Raw genomic sequence first — 21511 nt, 5'->3', positions numbered from 1 at the left:
TTTTGACAACTTTTTGGGGTGGGGTCTTTTTGTTGTTGCTCCGTACACCCCCTCCCCATATCTTTTTTGTTCCTGCCCCCCTCCCGCGCCGTGGACGAGACGATTTCTCCCTCGCTCTCTACCTCTCCCGCAGGAGCCGTCGGCGCGGAGCGGCGGCCGGGAGCGGCGGGGAGGGGAGGGGAGGCGCGGCGGCCGCCCGCCCCGCTGCGGGGGCGATGCCCCCGCCTGCCTTGGCGCCTCCCCGTGCCGGCCCCGCCGCCGCCGCTGCCGCCGCCGCCTTCCCTTTGTGCCGCCGGGCCCGGCGCGACGCCTGCCCCGGGAGCCGGCGCCCCGCGGCACCCCGCGGCGGGAGGTAAGGGCGGCCGCCGCCCCGCGCCCCGGCAGCCATGCGGACCCTGCGGCCGCCGCTGGCCTCCCTGCTCCTCCTCGGTAAGTGCCGGGCGCCGGCGGGAAGGGACGGGGCGGGACGGGGCGGGGCGGGACGGGGGTCCCCCGGGCGGGGCCGGACGGGACGGGACGGGACCCCCGGCGGGTGCCCGCCCTCGCAGGGCTTCCCGGGAGGGTCACCCCTGCCGAAAATACCCAGCGCCTTCGCCCAGGAGTTGTCACTGCTCGCGGTGTTCCTGCGGTCGGAGGGAGGAGGTGGTGTCCCTTCCCCATATAAATATATATAATAACTCCGGTTTTCATCCCCCCCCCGCAATACCCCGGTGACCGCCTCGGCGAGCCCCGGGGCGGCGGCCGGCCGGAGCGGGCTGCCGGGGCGAGGGAGCGGAGGGGACGGGCAGCTCCGTCGCGCCGGGCACCGCTATCAACTCGGGGAGGCGGGCGGGCGGCCAGGGGCTGCCCCGTCCTGGGGTCCGGGGGGGAATCCTAAGGGCAGTTGGGTTAGGGATCGGCGCTGAGCCTGCACAATGAAGGCAGAGCAAATGCCTGGGGTAAGGTGGGCTGCAGGAGGAGAGCTCTCTTCCTAGCTCTGGAAGAGTACGTTGACATGTAGAGGGAAGGCAGTCCCTGCTGTCGTAAAATGCAATTTGATTGCTTTGTGCTGTCTCCTCAAACTCCTCCTCCAGTCTCTTCTCCTTCTGCATGCGTTTTGTACCCTGTGGACCGTTAAACGTGTGTTTTTTGTCCCATCCCACAAGTGCCTGCCCAGGGGACGACTATGCACAGCTCTGTAAAGTCCTTTGGGACCCGGCTGCTGGGTGAGAGGTGCTGCAGCAATGCCAGATCCCTGCCTACAAATTTGGGAAAAGCGGAATACAAGACAGTTGAAAAGCCTCTTAGGTTTTCTTGTGGTGGCCCATGTGCCTGGCTTAGTACTGATGAGTTGATAGGAATGTTTGTGGAAAATACAGCACAGCACCCCGGTGCTGTTTTCTGCCTGTGTACGTACAGGGCAACCTCAGAGTTGTTTTGATTTGCCTTTTGATCGGTAAGATTTTCTGCTGGCGTTAATGCTGTTGAGGGAAGAAGCAGCGAGGCTGGCAATTTTACTGTCTCGAGAATTGTCACATACCTGCTCTGCCCATTTGGAAACAACATCTTCACTTCAATTGCAGTCGTGCTTCCATGTCTCTAATTTGCGTGTGTGTGTGGTTTTTCATGCTGGCTGGCTGTCTTTAGGAAAGGGAAAGAGAGATGACTCTTTGAAATGGTTTTGGAGAGGGTTCAAACTTCCCTTGAAGAGTAGCTTTCTTCCTTGGGTTCCCTGAAAAAAAAAACATCTTGAAGCTAAGTTTATCCAGGGTGACTTTGCTCCGCAAGTAAAGGCAGCCTGTTGTAGCCGCAAGAAGGGTGTAGATGAACGGCAATGGCTTGTTGCCTTGGGTTCGTGTGCTCAACCTCTCCAGTTGAAGAACAATAACACCATTCCAGATTAAGTCTTCCTAATATGGAGCGAGTGAGCGGTCGGTTGCCTGCGCGTCGCTCCGAAGCGCGCCTGGCTGATGCCGCGGCGTAGCAGCAGAGGGCATCGTCTTGCTGAAGGCTTCCCACGGCAGTACAGAAGTGGGACCCGCCAGGCCTGCGCTGCACGCCCCGTGTCGTGTCGGTGCTAACCCGGTGCCTTGGCCGGCTGCCAAGGCCGCCCCGACTCTCATGCTTGCAGGAACTGGCTTTCTGGGTTTGACCTAAAACTGGCTCTGACGTGCCTTTGCCCTCCCCGGGGGATGAGCTGCGAGGTGTCTTCCACCTCCTGAGGAATCGGTTGCTTTTCAGTGATCCTCAAATCCCGTGGACATGTTTAGCTTGTAAAAACATTGTGCCGGCCTCCTTGCGTTAAGTAAGCGTGGGGCTGTTTTTAACAGTAGGAAAGCGTACCACGTGCATGCTTGGAGGTGGTTTTCTTCTGGTGATTTTCACCTGGATTTCTTTAGACGGTTGATCTGCATTTGCCCAGCTGCTGGTTTTAACAAAACTGGGGATGTGTGGCCGTGCCTCAAAACCTCGAGTTGTACAGAAGTGCTTTAGGTTGCTGTTGGTAAAACTGAGACATTGTTTGACTTAGTGGGGAAGTAGCTGGAGTTAAAAGCCTTATTTCAGAACATAAGTCTCTGACTAGCTAGAAGACGACTGTTGCTTTCCAAACAAGTAGTGGTAATGCCAGAATATATGGATAAGGTACTATGGGTTGAGTATGCAGAAAAAGAAATGCAACTCCGTTCTTCCTTATCCTTTTGCAAACTCACTAGAATTGCTGAAGGAGGCATCGTGGTTATGAGAAGAGCCAGTGGATGACTTAATGTAATGTATCAAGCATTAACTAGCTACCAGAATCCAAGTAACTGCAAAACCAGGGTTTGAAAACCCACATCTGGCATGTGGGTGTAACATTTGTAGATCTCTGCTGTTTTTTTCCCTCTTGCTGCAGTGTTTGTTACAGGGTTCTTTAAACAAGTGGCACTTCATCACAGCAAGTACAAAATGGGAAAATAGAGCAAGCGCTGTAAATAATCCTCATGCAGCGATGAGACCATTAATACTTGTGCCAGCCAGTGCTAATCCTATGTGTAGTTGCAAGATTTACCTTCTTTTTTTGCAGGGATGCAAAGTCTGATACTCCTCATATTTATAGTGTAATATATAGGAAACACAATAGGCTTCTGGGGAATGTTGAACTCATTCATGTCGGTGACTGGTTTATGAATAGTTCTGCTTTTGAGTCTCCTGCAGTCTCCAGAATACCACCTGTGAATGCAATTTACAGCTCTTTGTGTTCAAACATTGCATATGTATATATGTACATAGACTCATTACCCTCTTCCTCTCTCTATTCATGCATAGTAATTGGTGATTTATTTGCAATTCCTAGAGGGGAGCAGAGCCTGTGTAAGGTCTTGAAACTGCAGCACACTTGTAAATGGCATGTTGGAGTGAATAACGGTGCAGAGGCGACTCTTGGAGGAAGAAGGGATGATCTTGAAGGCCTGTCCCCCAGAGGGGAGGGAACGCTGGCTGGGGAGCAGCGGCATGCAGTTGTCTGCTGCTCGAGTGCTCAACCATTGCATCCCTCCTGCTCTTCTGCTGCCTGCTGGGGCGCAGGGGTTGGAGGGGGCAGTGGCTGAAACACAAACCTAGATGTGCTGGAGCTGTGGGCTGCTTGGCTGGAGGGGAACAGACGGAGGAAACAGCAGAGTGGGTGTTTGCACACACAGGGTTTGGGGTTGTTTTTGTTTACCAAAGCTAGCGGCTCGGGAATGTTGCTGGCGCCTCATCTGCTCCTCGAGGCATTGTTAGTAACGGTGGCCAAGATCGTGCTTTCTCCATCTGCGTCTGCCCAAAGCGCTCCGCTGCGAGCTTCGTTTTATAAGCCAGTCGTGCTGCTGTCACCCCTGTGTTTGCTGCCTCTAGATCACTGTGGTGTGCGGTGCTGAACCCAGACTGATCCAGTCTGTGCTGGGTGGGGTGGGCTGTGGTTCTGCTTCTCTTGGGGAACGTGTTGGACGGGGGCTCTGCAGATGGCCCTGGCTGTTGCCTCGTTTCTGCACGTGGTTCAGCCAGCTCTCTGGGTTGCCCGAGCCCGGTGGGAGGCTGCCGTGGTTGCATTGGTGCCGGGCTGGCAGGCTCCGATCTTGCGCATCCCCAAATGTAATTCTTCACGGGGAGACTCCCTCCCCGCAGTCTTGGCCAGACTGCCTGACATCCTGAGGCTCCTGCAAATCCTGTTTATTTGCGCAGGAGGTTTTGGTTTATGTGAATTGTCGTCTTTTAGTTGACCTTCTGTCAAGTTAGCTGTCTTTATTAAAGCAGTTTTTATTGTAAATCGAATGTGTACTTGGAACGCTTTTATCAGACCCATTATATGAAGTGAAAGGCAGAATAAACAGCTCTGCAGACTCAAGGGGAGGGAGGTGGGAGAGAGAGGGTCACAGGGAGCTTGGGAAGCAGAGCATCGCTTCTGTGTTGGGAGGCTTATTGAATTTTTTGGACTTGGAAACTGCTTTTTGGTTGTTTTGGTTGTGTTTTTTTTTTCTTTTACATTTTATTTTAAAGTTCCTCCTTTTGGTGTATCTTGGCTTCTTTCTTACCCCTACAAAATCAGTCACAGACTCAGCCATTGACTGGTGATGCAGTCTAGTGTAAAGCCAGAGGTGTTTTAGTTGCTTTAGCTCAGATGAATCAGAGTGCTATAACCTGAAAGAGCGCTCCTCGCTCTCTGATAGTTAGCAATCTGCAGACCCTGCCCAGAAACTTACAACATCATGAAAATTGCCTGAAAGGAAAAGGGAAGATTTTCAAGCACAGTTGGGTTTTCTTCTTGTTGCTAGGGTTCTTCTGCTCATGATTTGACTTGTCTGCTGGTATCAAGGGCGTTCAGGCCCTCCAGCCAGTGTCTGGAAAACTGCAGTATTGTGATTTGCCTCTGGCTTTTAAGTTGCTAAGTACTCCTTAATGATAACCTGCTAAATTGGTTTTGACTCCATTTTTATATTGGCATCTCTTTCCTAGTCATATAAAATCCTCTTAAGAAATAGTTCTCTGGTTAAATGTTAGGAGATGTTTGGCATCTGTTTCCTATCAGCTATGGAGAGGCTAAAATGGAGACTTTCTTGACAAAGTGGGGTTTAATCAAATATCAAGGCAAAGAAATTGGGTCTGCAGCTGCCTTCAGTGTGTCTAGGATGTTTGCGTGCATATGTCATTTCCAGCTCTAACCTGTTGCTCACCTTCTCTACATCACCGTACTAAGAACGTGTTTCCAATGATGTACGTTAGTAAGCTTTTTGTCATAAGGAGGTTTAATTAGCAAATGGCAATGAGACAAGAGGAAATCTTGCCTTTCTAGCTGCTGCTAAAGTCACATTTCAATAAGTAATTGAACATGAGCACAAAACCAAAACATCTCAGCTAAGTGATGGGAAGCTTTTCTCGGAAAGGGAGAGGCTTTGACACTCGGGACGTATACTATTGCTGCACAGTACTTGCATAAACACTAAAAAGCAGCCCTGCTCCTGGAAGGAGTTGTTCCAGGCTGGTTCTGCCTGGCATGGGGAGGGGAGAGTGCAGGCCAGTGTGCTCATGTGAGGAACTGGTTCGAGGGACTTGCTTGGGTTGAAAAGTAGCTTGGCAAAACCAGTTAAGTACACAGAGGGATTGGGGAGGTTGTCTGACTTCAGAGTAGATCTGTTTTTCACATGGCCCTGCATATGTTTATGGAGGCCCAAGGCAAAAGGAGTGCTGGGGTGGCAGGTGGCTGGAGGGCGCGCTGGATTCATTTGGCTGGGTTACCCTGGTTTGCTGTTCATGCACCAGGGCCTTGGTACCACGGTTCCGGGGCGTGTGACCAGTTGCTCAGCCCTGCTGAACAGGTGAGGTGAGCCCAGTGTTTGAGTACGGCCGCTCTCTTTACTGTTACTGGCTCCCAAAGGAGTCTGCCTGCTCTGCCCTGCGTAGTGTTTAACCTGCAGTGTCTGGCTGTGAAGCCGCTGCCTGTACCATCCTATGGCTCCTTCTTTCTGATTTTACACCGCTGCTGGTAGTTCCTTGGTGTTTCTGGGTCCATTTCCTGCTCTTGTTGGGCGATGGTCCACAGGGAAGGAAGAGGTGGCCCCCTGTTAAGTGGAGGAGTGGGGAAAAGATGAGCCAAGGGAAAGCGCTAGGAGAAGAAAGATGACGAACCCAAACGACAAGAAAGATAGATAAAGAACAGGCTCTGGAGGATGGTTCTTACCAAATGCTGGGCCTTCCACTGTACCCATAGCTTTTACAGCATCAAAGACTCCTAAGTACAAAAGAAACAGAGATAGTGAGGATCCATCTGTATTTGTCCTCTCATTCCTGAACAGTGACCTTACCACCGCTTTTGGCTGACTTCTCCTTTCCTACCAAGCTATTGATTCCATTTGGGACTCAAAAAATCATCTGGCGCTTCTCCTGTCTCTTGTGATCTTGTTAGTCAGGAAGAGCTTGAGGCTGCCATTGAAGTGCAGGAATACAGAGATTCCAGTGCAGTTTCTGGAAACAAAAGTCGACCCCATTGGGATAGTAGAATCCATTGAAATCCAAGTGTATGCCACAAAGCAACTGCATGGCCATTACCACTGTCGAGCATTAGTCTAGTGCTGGTGGTTCGGTTCGGTTTTCTGGGTTTTGTTTTTCTGCCCCTTGCAAAACAGCTCATCAGAGGGGTGACGTGGCTGGAGGTGGTTTTGATGTAGAGTTGTTGTGGTGCTGCTAAGTTCTGTTTTGTTTTAACTAGTGACATGAGCCTGGAATCGGTTGTCCAGTGTTCCCTACTCCGCACATGAAAATGGTTAGCTTCACTTCCCAGCAAATGTGTTCCCCTCTGGAGTCATTGTGATTACAGCAGAATAGCAGGGAATGGGTGGTGCATCTGGGTTTGGGTGTATTTCATTTGTTTGCTTTCTTGGTTGTTGTTTCCTCCCACCTCTTCTCTGTCCCTGATCTCTCTGCCTGAGGCACACTGTCACTTTTATGGCTCTTGGGCTTTGTATGGAAGTTGATAAGCATGTTAAATGATGCTGGGAGCACAGGGTGAGGTAGATGCATTCTTCTGTGGACTCTATATCACTAAATGTCTGTCCTGCGTTTGAGAGGAGCTCCGCACTGACCCAAGCTGCTGTGTGAAATGGATGGTTTCTGAGGCCTTTAGAGAAAGGGAGGCATGAAGATGAGATACTGAGCCCCCAAAAAGCAAAAATGTCTTTCTTTGCCTCTCAAGGAAAGAAGAGCTCTTATCTCTCATTAGAACATGGGTGACCAGATTTGGCTGCTCAGATAAATTGAGATTTTGACTTCTTGGATGAATCTTTCTGTCTCCATTCAGCACCATCACCAGGGACACAGGAATCTGACCACGTTCCTCCAAATCTCTCTGAAAGTGGAGTTAGACCTTGAGATAGAGCCACAGGAGAGGGCAGGTGTCTGTTTCCAGAAGTCATCCATAAGCTCTTTACTCCAGAAAACTGTACTGCTGGAATCTGGCACTTATTAACTCACGTTACCCAGTACCTAGGATCTAGCCAAAGGGCTGTGGCTGGCTGCCAGGCTGAAATTACCAACCTGGGTGTCAGGCCTTGTTGGTTCCTTCTTGCTGGCTTGAAATAGGAGCTCCCGATGAGCACGTGTGCCAGCCCTTCTAGTCATGTTTCTTACAGCTTTGTAAAGTGTTCGAGGTAATTATAGTACTTACTAATATTTATTCCCTTCTAAGCAGTTATCTGAATGCATTTATCTCTCCTGTGCTTTCAAAGTACTCTGCCCCCTTGCACCATATCATTTCATCTCCCTGGCTCGGTGCTTTCTGCTCCCTCCCATCTCATACCATCCTTGCTCCTCAGCTTCCTCCACCTCCTGAATATGCTGTCAAGTTTGCTTTCCTCTCCCAGAGGTTCCCATACCCCGTTTTACCACTCTGCTGTCTAATCCCGTTACAGAGGAGGGATGTTTGCTCTGTCTTGCAGGGGATGATTGCTTAACCGCCCTGCCAGGTGCTAAGGCTCTTTGCAATAAAGGGCATGGATACCAAAAGAAACTGGGCTGGCATCGTGCCATCTCCCAGCTTTCTGCTGACTGCTTGTGGCCTGCAGACAATATCTTAAGAGCTCCTGCTGAAGGGTTTGACCTTTATGCCTGCAGTGTTATCCTGCGCCTACAGCAGGAGTCACAGCAAGCAAATTCCAGTGCTTTTTTTCTGACTTGTGGTATAATTGTAGGTAAGTCGCTCTGTCTCTGTTCTCAACTCCTTGAAGTAGAGAGAGTGTCTGAAAAGGTGTCATGGGATTTTTTTTTTTTTTTTAGGGAAAAGTGCAGTGTTGGGGCTGAGGTTTTGTTTACTGTCGTTAAGCAAGCAGGCTGCTTTTTTCTTATACATGTTGGGAGCATAGCGTGGAAGAGATTGCTATGCCCTGATTGATTTCATTCTTGGTGTTAAGAGAAGAAAATTGATTTTTACTTTGAGCTCTGTGGTGTTACTTACCTGCACGAGCTCTCTTGCTTATCCTACGTGAATGGGACCAGCCTCTCTCCTTGCCATGCAGTTATGTTCATGGGGCATAGCCCATGTGACTGTAAATTGGACCTGCTGTGATTCATTCCAGCCATCAGTGTTAAAACAGCACAGTTAATCTATGGGTCACTGGCATGTAAGGAGCTGTTATGTCTAATCAGTCCCATGCCATGAGCTAGTCAGCAGTTAAATCTAATCCGGAGTGTGTAGCTGCCAAATGCTTTAAGTTGCCAAACACTTGCTCCTTGCTGCTGCAAATAAGGCAGACTTGAACAAGATCAGCTTCACCTTCCCTGTTTGCAAGCAGGGATCAGAGTTCAGCCTTGGATGCCTGTACCGCAGAGGGGCAGAGGTTGTCCAGAGTCTGAAGGGCTGCAAGGTGGGTGTAAATCTACCTGCTCATCTTCATATGTAGATATCAAAACACCTCCTCTTTCTCATCTCACATTGCTTTCTCCCACCCACTCCTCCTTGCCTAGATGTAAGGAGAGGTGTGTTCAGAGGTGTTCTCTCATGTACTGCCATCATCATTAGAGTAGAGAGGGACCCTGTCTGCATTCTTGCATGTATTTGTCTTGCCTGAGATGCCTAGTTTTGTTTTGTTCTTTCCTCATTTCTGCTGCTTTTACACCCCATACATTCCTCTTGAATTTTCTGCTTGTGCCTGCAGGGTCCCTCTGTGGCCGTAGGTTAACTCCTTTCCCCTTCGTGGTGAGAGCTCTCCCATGGTGTGCTTGGAGGTACACCTCCTTCCACTGCTGAAGGTGGGAGAGGTGAGGCTAAAAACTTGCTTCCGCTGCAGCTTTCTCTGCCTTTATGGGGCAAGTAATGGGAGATCATCCCATTTATCTTTTAAATGGAATAACTTCGCAAAAGTAGGGGATGAAGACTGCCAGTTGCTATGCACACGGGTCTGCCATCAGTTTGCTTTGGCTTGGGAGCTCCCGGGGAGCCTGGCAGTGGACGCTCACTGACTGCCCTGTGACCACCATGCGAAGGAAGGACAGCAGTTGCTTGGATTTATGCCTAGCCCTGGTGCTTGGGCTGACTTATTTTTCAGCCTTTGTAGCGGAGAAGGTGGCAGCGAATGTGTTGTGGGAAGGAGTTTGGTTTCGTCCTGACTGAGTGGGGGACAGCCATCTGAGACCACCCTGAGCTGTGTGGGGTGGCATAGGGTGGGCAGGGGGTTGGTCTCAGAGAGGTCTGTCGCCTATTCTCTGAGGCCTGCCCGTACTGGGCTGGTGCCACCCTACTTCTGCCTCTTACCTGGGCTGCAAAGCTGCATAGTCCAGTCTCCCGGTCTTTTGGCTGGCTTGTTTTGGGGGAGGATGTAAGGATGAGATGGGTGAACATGAGCAAGAGGGGAGCCATACGCAGGGCTTTGGTGTGGCAGAGGAATGACTTGGGAGGCTTGGCCAAGCACCAACTGCCGCTGTTACCTTGGAAATGTAGATTGCCAGCGATTGCAGCTGTGTGGAGGCCAACTAAGTCCCTAAAGAGATGTAATCTGAGGAAAGGGTACTTGTCTTTACAGAGACACCTGGGTGTTGGTGGAAGAGGAGGAGATGCAGAGAGGAGTGTTGCTGTAGCTGAGTCCAGCAGCTTCTAAGCCTGGCTGCTGGCAGCATGTGCGGGAGGGAGAGGTGCTGGGGGGATGTGGCTCTCACCCCAGCTGCAGGAGCACTACCCGGCTCTGCTGCTCCCATTTCTTCTAACCACTTCTGTTCCTGAGGTGGCAACATCTAGCATCGTCCTCTGGGCACTGGTGGTGGCCTGGAAAAGAGGTGGGCCCTTTCTCACCTGCAAAAATGATGGAAGAGAGGGTCGTGTGAGAAGGGAGGGATCATCAGTCCTGGAAGATGCCAGTGGAGCCATGAAGACCAGTGAGATAGGTGGGGGTGATGAGGAAGGAGTAGAAATGCGGGTGGGAGATGGGAGGAATCCAGTTTTCCAGTGGACCAATGATGTAAAAGAAACGTGTCTATGTGTTCCTCGAAGTGCTGCAGTAGAGGTTCGCTGTAGTTACTGGGGTGATCAGCATTAGTTTCTAAATTGTTCTCCGTATGTGAATGTGAGTCTTGAGTGTGGGTAGGGTGAAGCAAGGCTTCTGGGGAAGTATGCTAGCAGGAGGCCCAAAATAAATTATAAAAAAAAGACTCGAAAAACTAACAAAGCTAAACGGATGTATGCAGCCCTAAGAAAAGGGTGTCGTATTTGAAAGCATATTTTTGAAAATCCATTTGCTTAGTCATCTTACAGATAATTTCTCTATTTTTACCTCCTTTGCTCTGATGACACTTCACTGTCTATATAATGGGTTTAGCATCTGCATTCGTTTCTAGTGTACAGGGAAAATGTATCTGCTAATTTTGAGTTGGCTATGTAGAATTGCTATACCTCTTGGCTGTGAAATAAGTAAAATACTGTTCTTAAAACTATTTTAAAGGAACATAGCTGGCATTATTTCCCTTTTTTTAAACCCATCTCCCATGTCTGCAATCAAATTTGAATAAAGAGTATATTCCCTTGCCGTTTCAAGTGTAATAAGGACTGTGCCCTCAACTCCCCCAGACGGAGAAGTAGTGATATTTGTGTTCAGCACAGTAATCTACTGGGGAATGAATGCAAGATCAAGGGCATTTGCAGATTTTTATTTCTTTACGTTTGAAGGGGCTGTGGCATTGCTAGCAGGTTGCTCACAAATGGTGGCTTAGATTACCGCTCTTGCAGGCAGCAAGATTTGCATCTTGCCATTCCTATTTGATGGGCAAGTGGTGATGAGAGCTGTATACTCGAATTCAGATTTTCTGAGTAGCAGTCTGCAGTCATTAGGGCAGTGTTTAGACCCCAGAGGCTTTTTCCATGTTTTCATCCTGTTTCAGTAACTGTGCCTCTTGTTATCTTGTTCCTGAATATTTTCTCGTGTAAGAGGAGACTTTTTGTTGCAGCTGTTAAACCTCAAATGTCTTGAAGAGTTCCTGAGGTTTCTGTGTAAGTAGACTATAGAAACACCTACGTGTCTTTCCCAAGGATACAGCCAGGAGGTATTATTGGTGCTGTCCTAACCAGCTGATGGATCTGTCTGGTTCAGCCTGCCACTCCTGCCTCTTGCTCACTGTGTTGAAGGGTTTTAGTAAGGGAGCTGGAGTTTCTTTTTTCTTTGGCATGTACTGGATGCCTCTGGTTGCTTTTGTCAGAGCAGCGTAGCTAGGAGGTGACAAAGGAAATTACGGGCGTTTGTTTGGTCTCCTGGCTGGATATAACCATGCGGGTTTTAGTGAAATGTGCATTGAACAAACATTGGGTAAATCTAGGAAGAGCGCTGCCTGGAAGCTGGTGTTGGGATCCATGCTTATCTTCATGGCAGGGTTTTAAAAAAAAATGTTCGTATGAGACAAGTTTTGCACCCTGTGTTTGGTTCCCATTGGTTCAGTGATTTGTAACGTTCCTCCTTATTTTCCCTTTAAAGCCAGCCAGCCAACCTTAGGGGAGAGGATTATAAAAGTAAAACTCTCCAAAGCCTAAATTGCCGTCTGAGTTCCTCCTTTCCTCCTCTTTCATGGTGCTGGTGGCTAAGCTGGGCCCAGGCATGACCCGTTGCCATACTAACGTGCTGGCTTCAAACCCTGGGCTTGATGGAGCCCCTGCGTGCGCCTCGGGAGATGGGTTCGGCCCCATTCATGCCGTTTTGCTGGGCTGCAGTGGATGAGGAGGCAAGTGGCCCCAGCAGAGACCTGGTGAGGCCAGACCTTGCCAGAAAGGGCAGGAGCTGCATCCAAACCGCCAGCAGCCCTCACTGGCAGCTCTGTCCTGGGTGGGGACAACTTGCTGCCTTTCCCCTTGTGGCCTGGCCCGAGACAGAAATCTGAGGCAACATGTGCCACGGTCCCCTCACTCCTGCTGCCCCCTCGGGTCATCCTCCCTCCTCGTGGGGTCACCCAGAGGATGCCATGGTAGCAGGAAGCCCCAGCAGGAGCAAGTGCCAGGCACCCCCAGGCCTGATGGGGAGCAGGCGGCTGCAATTGGCCTGGGGGCACCTCCCCAGCCCAGGATGGCCACCGTGGCTTTGGGCACCAGGGGTGGCTTTTGCATGCTTTGGGACATTTACCAGGGCAGTGGTACCCTGGCCTTGCCTTGTGAGCTTGTGCAGGGCATATAATTTTGCCTTTCTGTCTGGAGGTGGTATTTCATAGCTGCTGCGGACAGGGACTCATGAAGCTGTGCTAGTGGGTGCTTAAATTCAACCTGTGTCAACCCTTACCACTTGCAGTCTGCTGCAGTAAACTGAGGAGGGGGGATGGCAGCAGCAGCAGCTTTGGGCTTGCTATTCCTAGCTTCCTGACCCTGCCTCCCTCCCCCTCCCTCCCTGCTCCATGTCTTTGTACTGGTCTCCTCCAGCTCTGTCAGTCCCTGACAGGTCTGGAGCCTGTGTGGCATTTTGGTGTGGTTGCTGTTATCTGTTCAACTTGCATCAGTCAGTTGCTGTTAAGGCTTATAATCAGTATAAAATCTCTGGGGTGCAACTATTTACAGAAAAAACCCCACACTTCCAGACTTGCATCAAACAGGAGTTTTATTCTCATTAATTGAATTCCTCTAGAGTCTGATAACTTGAACATGTTGAAATCGGATAAATAAAAACCCTCCCTCCCTGGTAGCTATGTAAGCCTTTCCTTAACTCCCTGATCAGAGGGGGCTAGGCTCTGCTAAGTAAGTAGCTGAAGATCAGAACTTCTGCATACGTCTTCTCGTCAGGGAGTGTAGGCAGGAGGCTGCTCAGTGTGGTGTATTGGCAGAGGAAGGGTTTACCTCACCCCCCACCCCCCTTTTCTCAGTTGATTGTGAAAGACTTTGTTTAGTGACAAATGCTGTTTAGTCACCCACAGACATGTTGTCTGTGTCCAGAAACTGGGACTGTGCTTTCTTCCAGACCTTCAGAAAAAATTGCAGCTGTATGAAGGGGCAAGCCTGCTCTTGCTGAAGTTGGGGTTTATCACCTTTGGAGCGTCTCTTGGGCCATGCTGCCCCGTCTCATCACATGGGTGCCAAGGCGCGTTGCTGTGGGAGGCAGGGGGGTGTTTGGATTTGTGCCTGAGGTCTGGTGTTGCTGAGCTGTTGCTGTAATCCAGAAAAAAAACCAACTTGCAGCTTTTTCCAGACTCCATACATCAAGTGAGACTTGCAGTCATTAAGGTCATGTCCCTTTCTCCATCGCATCTCTTGTGTGTAGTTCTTGTCTTGGTGCTGGAGGCTGGGGTCCCTCTTGTTCAGTAAGGGCTACTGGTTAGTCCAGGATCCTTCCTCCCTGTGCCTAGATAACCCATGCCATAATGAGGTACCTGGCTTGCGAGCCAGGCTTTTGCTCGTCTTGGTTTTCCGCCAACATTGCTTTCCTCTTCAGGGTCTTTCTGCTTTCCCATCCCCTGCCCGCCCCCAGTGCCACCTTTCTTGCACCCTGGACTTGCATTTCCCCACATCCCTCTTCTTTTGTCAGTATTTATGTCCCATAGATGTTTACACCACTGATGCTGTGGCATCTGCCCCCACCCTCCAGGACACTTTTTCCACCATCTCTCCTGTCTCCCGGCCTCACCATCTGCTGCTTCTGCTCCTGCTGTCATGCAGCGGCGTGCTGAGTCCCCTGACTGCGCTGACCTCCCTGTGTCAGAGTGTGCTCTGCTCCTTCCCTCTGCTTTGTTCCTCCTAAACACTAACTTCTCCTGCTTCACTGAATGCTGCTAATGATACTTTCCCCCCCTCAGCCTGGATAGCCCCTTCTCCACCTTCAGATTTGCACCTCAAACCTAAGCAACTTTACAATAAGGGCTGGCACATAAAAAAGGGCATGCCTTTACCTGGGGGGCTGCCCTGTGCTCTCCCCCTTCTCTATGCTTTTCACAAAGGTAGATTTTTCTAACCCTTTTGCTTGTCTTAAGGGTCCCAGCTCATTTTCCCTTGTGTCTGTCGTTTGCTTTGCTACTCGTAGCCTCTCTCAATGCAAAGCTGCTTTATCCCCTCTTCCTTCAGCAGCCGCTCTGTCCTCTGCAAACCCCGTGGGATGCTCTGTCTGGAGTTCTTGCCTCCCAGCTCTCTGCCGGTTTAGTCTGTCTCTGTGATTTACTTTGCAAGGGTTTTCTTAATAGCTCTATGCCTCAGTCGTGCTCCAGCATTACCTTCCTTGACTTAGCAATTGCCCTTGCGATAACTAGTTTTGGTCTCTTTCCGGAATGTTTTCCTCCGAGTCCTGTTGTCTTTGCCTTCTCCTGCCTCTCTAACAGAGCTTTTCTTATATCCTCCTGAGTACACCCAGCCCAGCTTCAGGGTCTGTTTTTTTTTTGTGGTTATAAGGGGCTTATTCTGTGATGCCGTCTGCCGCTTCTATAGTCCCTGCCTCTTGGTAATTTTATCCACTAATAAAAATTGGACTGGCCTCTCTTTGGTGGTGTTATGAATTCGTATTTCTGTTCAAATTAAAATCTTGACCGCTGTCTCTGGTGCTTACTTATGTGCTTGCATGTGTTCATGCGAATCTTTCTGCTTAAGAAGTGTAAGCTGCAGCACTTCCTATCTGTCTCTGCCTCTGAAATTTGTTCCACTGCTCATTCCTCTGAACTCTCAGGCTAGTTCCTCTTCCTCTGTCCTGCCAAATGCAAGATGCTTGTCTTCCCTTTAAAAGCCTTTCTTAGCCTTGTTCTACCTTGTCTTTTCTAGTACTTCTCCCCTCTCGTTCCTAGACTCTGCCTCTCGTTGGTTTTCCTCAGGCTGGATTCTCAGAGAAGGGTGGCTTGTGTAATAGTGCTGCTTTGTCTGCCGCCCGTTCCCAGATAACCTGGCAGTCCTTTGGCCAATTTCACACAAATTTGACGGGAGTAGAGAGCTTGGAGATGAATGAGTTCCTGCAAGTCTTGTGAAGAGTAAGTAGCCAAGTCAGGTTGGTGGCAGGGGGCTGAAGGAGACCATTTTCTTCAAGGGCCCTAGCAGTGCCTCCAAATGACTCTGCCAGCCATAGAAGCTCCAGTGGAAGCTTGCAGTCAAATCATTAATCTCTGAGACAGCCTCCCTCCTGAAGGCGTAGGAAGCTAGGCTTCGTTAAGTCTCCTGCTCTTAGGGCTGTTTGCTAAAAACGGTGGCTTGGAGCCCTTCTGTTTTCTTCTGTGTGATTGGGAGTAACCCGCAGCAAGCACCTATGGCACTGCTTCACCTGATGCTTTGCCACACGGCCTGTTAGAGACCCACCATCAGGGTCTCCCAGTGGAGGGAGACCACGGCACTCCCTCACATGCTGCCTCTCTCTCTCCTGCTCCCTGGCCTCTCTTGATCCATATGCTGCCTGTCTGAATGTGCCATTTCACAGCACGGCTGAGCTGGTGGCATATCCCAGTGGCTAATGAAAAGGGTTCTTTGCCCCTATCCCTGAACCCCAAAGAAAAATGTTTTCTGGTTGTGTTAGTGGACACAAATAACTCTTTCCTTGGGTCATTCTTCTTTCAGCTCACTGTGGGGGTCAAGCATGGGGAGAGGAGTGTGTATGTTGCTAGGCATAAGGTGAGTGGGAAAGCAAGACTGCTGTTTTCCATGGCAGCTGGTACCTAGACCAGCCTAGCTGCATTATGAAATGACATTTCTATACTGAATTTCCTGGGATGAGGGTATTTCTGCCGCTGTTTCCTCTATAGGGGAGCTGGCACAGTGAGGCTGCTCTGAGTAGCTGCTTGGTGCTGAGCTGAGGTAAATAAGAGCCTATAGCAGCGGCAGATGGAATCCTGTTGGAGTGTCCCTCGTAGAATGTTTGAGGTTGGCAGGGACCTCTGGAGGTCACCTGGTCCAAGCCCCCTGCTCAGGCAAGGCCACCTAGAGTAGGTTGCCCAATTTCATGTCCAGTTGGCTTTTGAATATCTCCAGGGATGGAGGCCCTACAGCCTCTCTGGGCAACCTGTGCCAATGCTCAGTCGCCCCTCACAGGTTTGTGTTGTGGGGTTTTTTTGTGTTTCTTTTTGGTTGGTTGGTTTTTTAAAAGTGTTTTCTTGTGTTTTCCAGCTGGTCAGTCCCCCTTGGTGCATGGGGTCGTTCTTCTCCAGGGAGGAGAATCGCATCTGATTATCCTTCTTACTCGTTGGTAATAGTATTGTGTTATCAATGCGCATAGAGGGAATGATTGTACCATTCTCCCTCACAGACTGGAAGCAAGAGTAATGTAAACGCTTCTGCATCTCTTCTTTCCCCCCCCCCCCACCCCTTCTACTCCTCTCCTTTCCAAATACAAGAAAGCACCTGTCCTCCCATTTGAAATGGGAGCCTTGGTAATTTGGTGACAACTGCTGATAGTTTCTGTAGCATGTCAAACTAATAAATTACAGTGTAAGGAGACGAAGAATTCTGACATCTTAATTGGCAATAAGAGGCAGCAGGTAGCTGAAGAATCTCCCCGGATCTGTAGTCTCTTTTTTAGGGATGGTGTCTAACTGAATCACGGAGGTTTTGAGAGGCAGCATCTTGCTGGTGCTTAGTGAACAGAGAGGAAACCAGAAGAATTTGGAGAGGAAATGGAAACTGTCTGCTATTATACAGCCATGCTTTGTAATCTTGTGATCCTTTGTGGTGGGGTGGGAAAATTGTTTTAGAGAAATGCATGCTTTTAGCCGATACGCTTGACTTTGGGGATAACTTAATTTGCTGTTTACCTGAAAGCTCTTTCTGCTGAAGATGATGTACAAAATGGCCGCTTTGCCTTGCAAATTGAATGCTCTCACACGCTAATGGACATGGCTGAGGGGCGCAAATGTTTCTTTGGTATGCCAGAAGGAAGCGGGCTGCATCCACTTGTTTCAAATGAAGAGAGCAAGAAGCTTTGCTTTTCTTCAGGAAAAGCAAATCTGAGGGAAGATAAGGAGCCAAGCTCTCTGTGGATCAGAAATGTTTTGAGAGACCTCCTCGTGAAAGAGAGGGATTTCCATTAATGAAAGACTGGGTAGTAAATGTTATTTCCTTTTTGGCAAGGATAATGTGAAGGTGAGATCTGGGACTCCACACTTTTCTCTCCTGGGAGAGTATTTTAAGCATCTGGGATGTTATGAGGTGAATTACAGCAATAATAGGAGCATTGAGTTGTTTAATAATGGGAGGGATTGCAGAGCATGCAGGAAAATGAAAAAAGAACTGACATTAAAACATTATTGACTGTGAAACAAAATGAAGTTTCTTATTGTCTGGGAGTGAGTGATCATGCAGGGAATAACATTTGACAATTCTAAGAGTGACCCTGGCTGTTGAACATGTAGGACCTGAAGACTAAAGAACGATAATAAAAAGAAATACAGAGGCTTCAGGGCATAATGAACTATGTCAGAAATTTCCTGCCTAGCTTTGTCACTTGCACAATTTCATTTCCGCCCCCTCCTCTTGATAGGTTGGGAACATATACAAGCTAGGAGTTCAGTGGTCTGAAATGTGTGTTGATGCTTCATAGCTTTGGTACTATCATGAAATGCTGAATCTTTTAGAGGTCTGGGAGCAGTACTAGAGATGCCAGGGTAAATGGTGTGTCCTTCCATGTATTTTAAGAGCTAACAGATCAGAAGAAAAAACGCACATAGGGATCTTGGGAGACTTCACTTCTTGTGCAGGCCTACAATAAATCTTACAGTGGAGCACCTGTGGTTACAGATTCAAAGCTCAGGCTGGGAAGGCAGTAATGAAGCCATCCCTGCTTTTCTTTGGAAAATAGGAAAGTAGGCATTGCCTTGGGCATTCCAGCAGGCCACTGTAAATGCTGCTCTGTATTGTTGTGCTTAACCAGACCTGGAACAAGCAGTAGTGATATAACTCACTAGGGGATGTATTCAGTGGGCTGTAGGAAAGAAGAAACTCCTGACAGTAAGACAAAAGGAACAGTGCATGGGCAAACCAACACTTCCTGCCTGCATATTCCCAATATAAGTGTAATTTGCCAGGGAGGTTCTGCTTGAGTCTTTTTCCCATAATGATAAGTGTAATGATGGTATGGTATGGTATATGAAGAACATGCTCATCTGAGAGTTGGAAAAGGGCTTGGAAGGTTCTGTTCTGGCCGTGGAGGAAGAGAAATAGTTGATTAAATAGATTCACGGGATGGCCTCTACCTAAAGTACAGAAAAGAGCCTGCAGTGCTACTGGAGCTCTCTGCCGTTCTGTGGGGTTAGTCAAAACTGGTATCTCCTCTGGGGAGTACAAGAATTGTAGATTATAAGGGACTCTCTTTCTCAGCATCTTTGCAGGAAAATAGTCAAACTATAATAAGCAGTAGGTGTGTTGCACAAATTTGACACCCCAGCAGTTGTTTACCATTGTGAATCTGAACCAGCAGGACAGTCAGCTCTGTCTTTCCCTCGTACATCAGCACATAGAGTTATTCACCTTTTACATCAGGTACACCTTGATCCACCAGCTTCTTCAAAGCCCCTGTGAAGTAAGGAGGCTGAGCACCACGAGCTGCCAAACTTAGGGGCCTGTGTGCGGAACAGCGTGCCCTGCCATCCTCCTCCCTTTTGTTAATACAGGGTATTGCTCTTTTCTCTGACCACAGGCGTGGCTGGCTGGCTTCTGGACGCTTGGCTCTGTGACTTTTCAAAGTAAAACTATACTAGATTAAAGAGTAGTTTCAGACTTTAGTGCAGCTAAGTAACTTTAAATCTGCTTTCTGGTGGGTTGATCGAGAACGACAGAACTGTAGGAGCAGGGAGATCTTGTGTCATGCATCCCCCGGGGCAGGTTCATCTCCACCTGTGGTATTCCTGAAGAAGGTAAATGTCTGTCAGAGGAAGCTGTAGTGTGAGATACTTCAGCCTCACAAAGCAGTCTCTCTGGTGCCTCACCTTCCTTGCTTCTGGGAAGTTTAAAAATATACCTAGCCCTCATGTCCAACCTGAATCTCTGCTGTTCAAGTCCAAGCCTATTGTTTCTTGTCTTCTCAATGTCCAGTGTAGGTAATGAATTATTCCTTCCAGCATTTATAGAAGTTTAAAGGTTGTAGTAATAGAGGTGATCTGTGGCTCAAGAATATGCCATTCTAAGGCGGTGTTAAAACCAGCATATTTTAACATGCCTAATTGTAGACACAGAGAAGGAGCAGTTAGAGGAATGTGACATCCATATAGTATGAGGTTTGCTTAAAAAGAAGAAAAAAAAATCACAAGGGCAGATCACATTTAACACTGTGCAGCTGTAGAATACCAATGCTGTACTGGGGAAAGTAAGGAAGTCGTCTGTCAATATGAGGACCAGATCTGAGAAGAATCGAAGGATGAAAAATGGCTCTGATCTTGGCAAGGGGGTTGGATGTCTGACTGGATGCATAATTTTAGCAGAGGTACAAGACCTCTTTTGCAGTCAGAACTTGGGAAGCTAGTCACAGGCCAGAACAATCTATGGTGATTAAAAGAAATGTCACCTCTTTCATATTTATTAAAACATTTTTCTTAAAAGACAGTACACATCTGCTGTGGAAGTGAGCGGCTGTGAGACGGAGCAGCTAGCAGAGATGAGTGAACGCAGTTGTGTTGGAAGAACAAAGAGCTTCATTGGCGGCTCCTGTCTTGTTTGCCCGTGCTTTGATATTTCCCCAATGATTGTGATATTTCCATACCAATTATTGTATAAATTGTTCCTGGCTGACCTCTCTACTTAGCCATTCTTAGTTGGCTCAGCAGTGGGAGGAATTTGAATGAGGAATGAATAGCTTTTTGAGTAGGTTCAGGAAGGATGGTCCATGTGCTGGGCGTGGTGGGATGGTGGCAGGAGTGGAGGAGGAGGATAGGGGATCAGGCACCCTTGATAGCATGATTTAAACATCAAAGCAAAAGGGTGGAGGATAGGGACAGAGTTATTCTGCAGGTGGCTCCAGCCAGCCTTTGAGTACAGTGAACTCCCTTGGCATGACAAAAAAATACATCAAGCAAAATCCTGTGTTTTCCCAGAATGAGGCTTTACAGTAATATGGGGGGGGGGGGGAGGTTACCACATGTTTTCTTCTGATAGCATTGTTTTTTTCCATCTGGCAGCAGGTTGCCGTGTACAGAGATTGTCCCTGCTGTGACTCATTTATGCAAAAATTAAGCTTGAACCTAATTTTTATTTGTGCGCATTAACAGGAGACTTCACAGAATAGCAGGTGCATGTTGCTAGAAGGTTGCCTCTGTTTTGGTGTTGCCTGTTGGGGCAGAGTCCCCCATAGGGGTTACGTTAGTCTTCAGCTGATGAAAAATAAGGACAGTTGCTTGGGGAAGTGTTCTCAGTGGCGGGATGATGGTGAGCTTGGAAGAGCCTTCTTGAGACGAAAACACTGTTTTGTGGGTATCAGTCCCTGTTTTTTCTCCAGACTCCACAGCAGGGCTAAGGAAGGGGCTGGGCTTGGCAAGAGCCATCTGCATCCTCCCTGGGGGAAGAGAAAGGAGTGAGGAAGGGCCATCCCTTGGGAAGCATCGTGCCTAAGGGAGACTGAAAAATTAATCTGAATTACAACAGAGCGTGAGCTCAGAGGATGTTAGCTGACCCTGAGCAACTCGCTGGAAGCACAGGCCTGTGCAGGGCATGATGCTCCTGTTTTGGGGTAGGGGAATTGAAACACTGAGGAGGAGCGAATTGCAGGGGAGTCCTGCTTGCTGGGCTACAATTAACCACGTGCACCCCATTACTTTGTGAAAGCAGTGAGTGCGCAAACTTGTGCAACTCCAAGGCTGCTTCTGCCTGACCTGGTGCTCCCCATGGCCTGCTGCCCATGAGCTACAGGCTGTGGCATCACCCTGCTGTGCTGCCTTCCTTGTTTGTGGCGGGCTATGAGTGTATGGGAGGCAGGAGGAAGCAACAAATTAACAACACTGGCTAATAAAGCAACAGCGCCCTTGGACTGGGTGAAAACATGGTTTCCTTGTTGTGGGCACGGCGTCCTTTCCTTGCCCCACAGTCAGAGCGGGGTGCAGGTATGCCTGCTGCCTCCTGTGGCATTGGGCCAGGCTGAAGGCACCAAATGCAGTCAGAGGAAGAGTCTGCTGGCACTCATCTCGCCTC

General features: G+C 49.0%; 1 protein-coding gene across 2 annotated transcripts in view; it reads left to right on the top strand.

The window, feature by feature from the left end:
- The first annotated feature begins 295 nt into the window (after positions 1–295).
- The window catches only part of IGSF3 (immunoglobulin superfamily member 3), a 100793-nt gene continuing 79577 nt past the window's right edge, over positions 296–21511 (top strand). For both annotated transcript variants that reach the window (XM_075102844.1, XM_075102825.1), the window contains exon 1: positions 296–429. In XM_075102844.1, coding sequence (XP_074958945.1) covers positions 387–429 — 43 coding nt within the window. In that variant the 5' untranslated portion in view covers positions 296–386. The remainder of the gene's footprint in view (positions 430–21511) is intronic.

This window comes from Phalacrocorax aristotelis, chromosome 1 (assembly GCF_949628215.1).
Source record: "Phalacrocorax aristotelis chromosome 1, bGulAri2.1, whole genome shotgun sequence".
Classification (NCBI taxonomy): domain Eukaryota; kingdom Metazoa; phylum Chordata; class Aves; order Suliformes; family Phalacrocoracidae; genus Phalacrocorax; species Phalacrocorax aristotelis.
The sequence above is the reverse complement of the archived record's forward strand: the minus strand, read 5'-3'. Positions and strand labels throughout refer to the sequence as shown.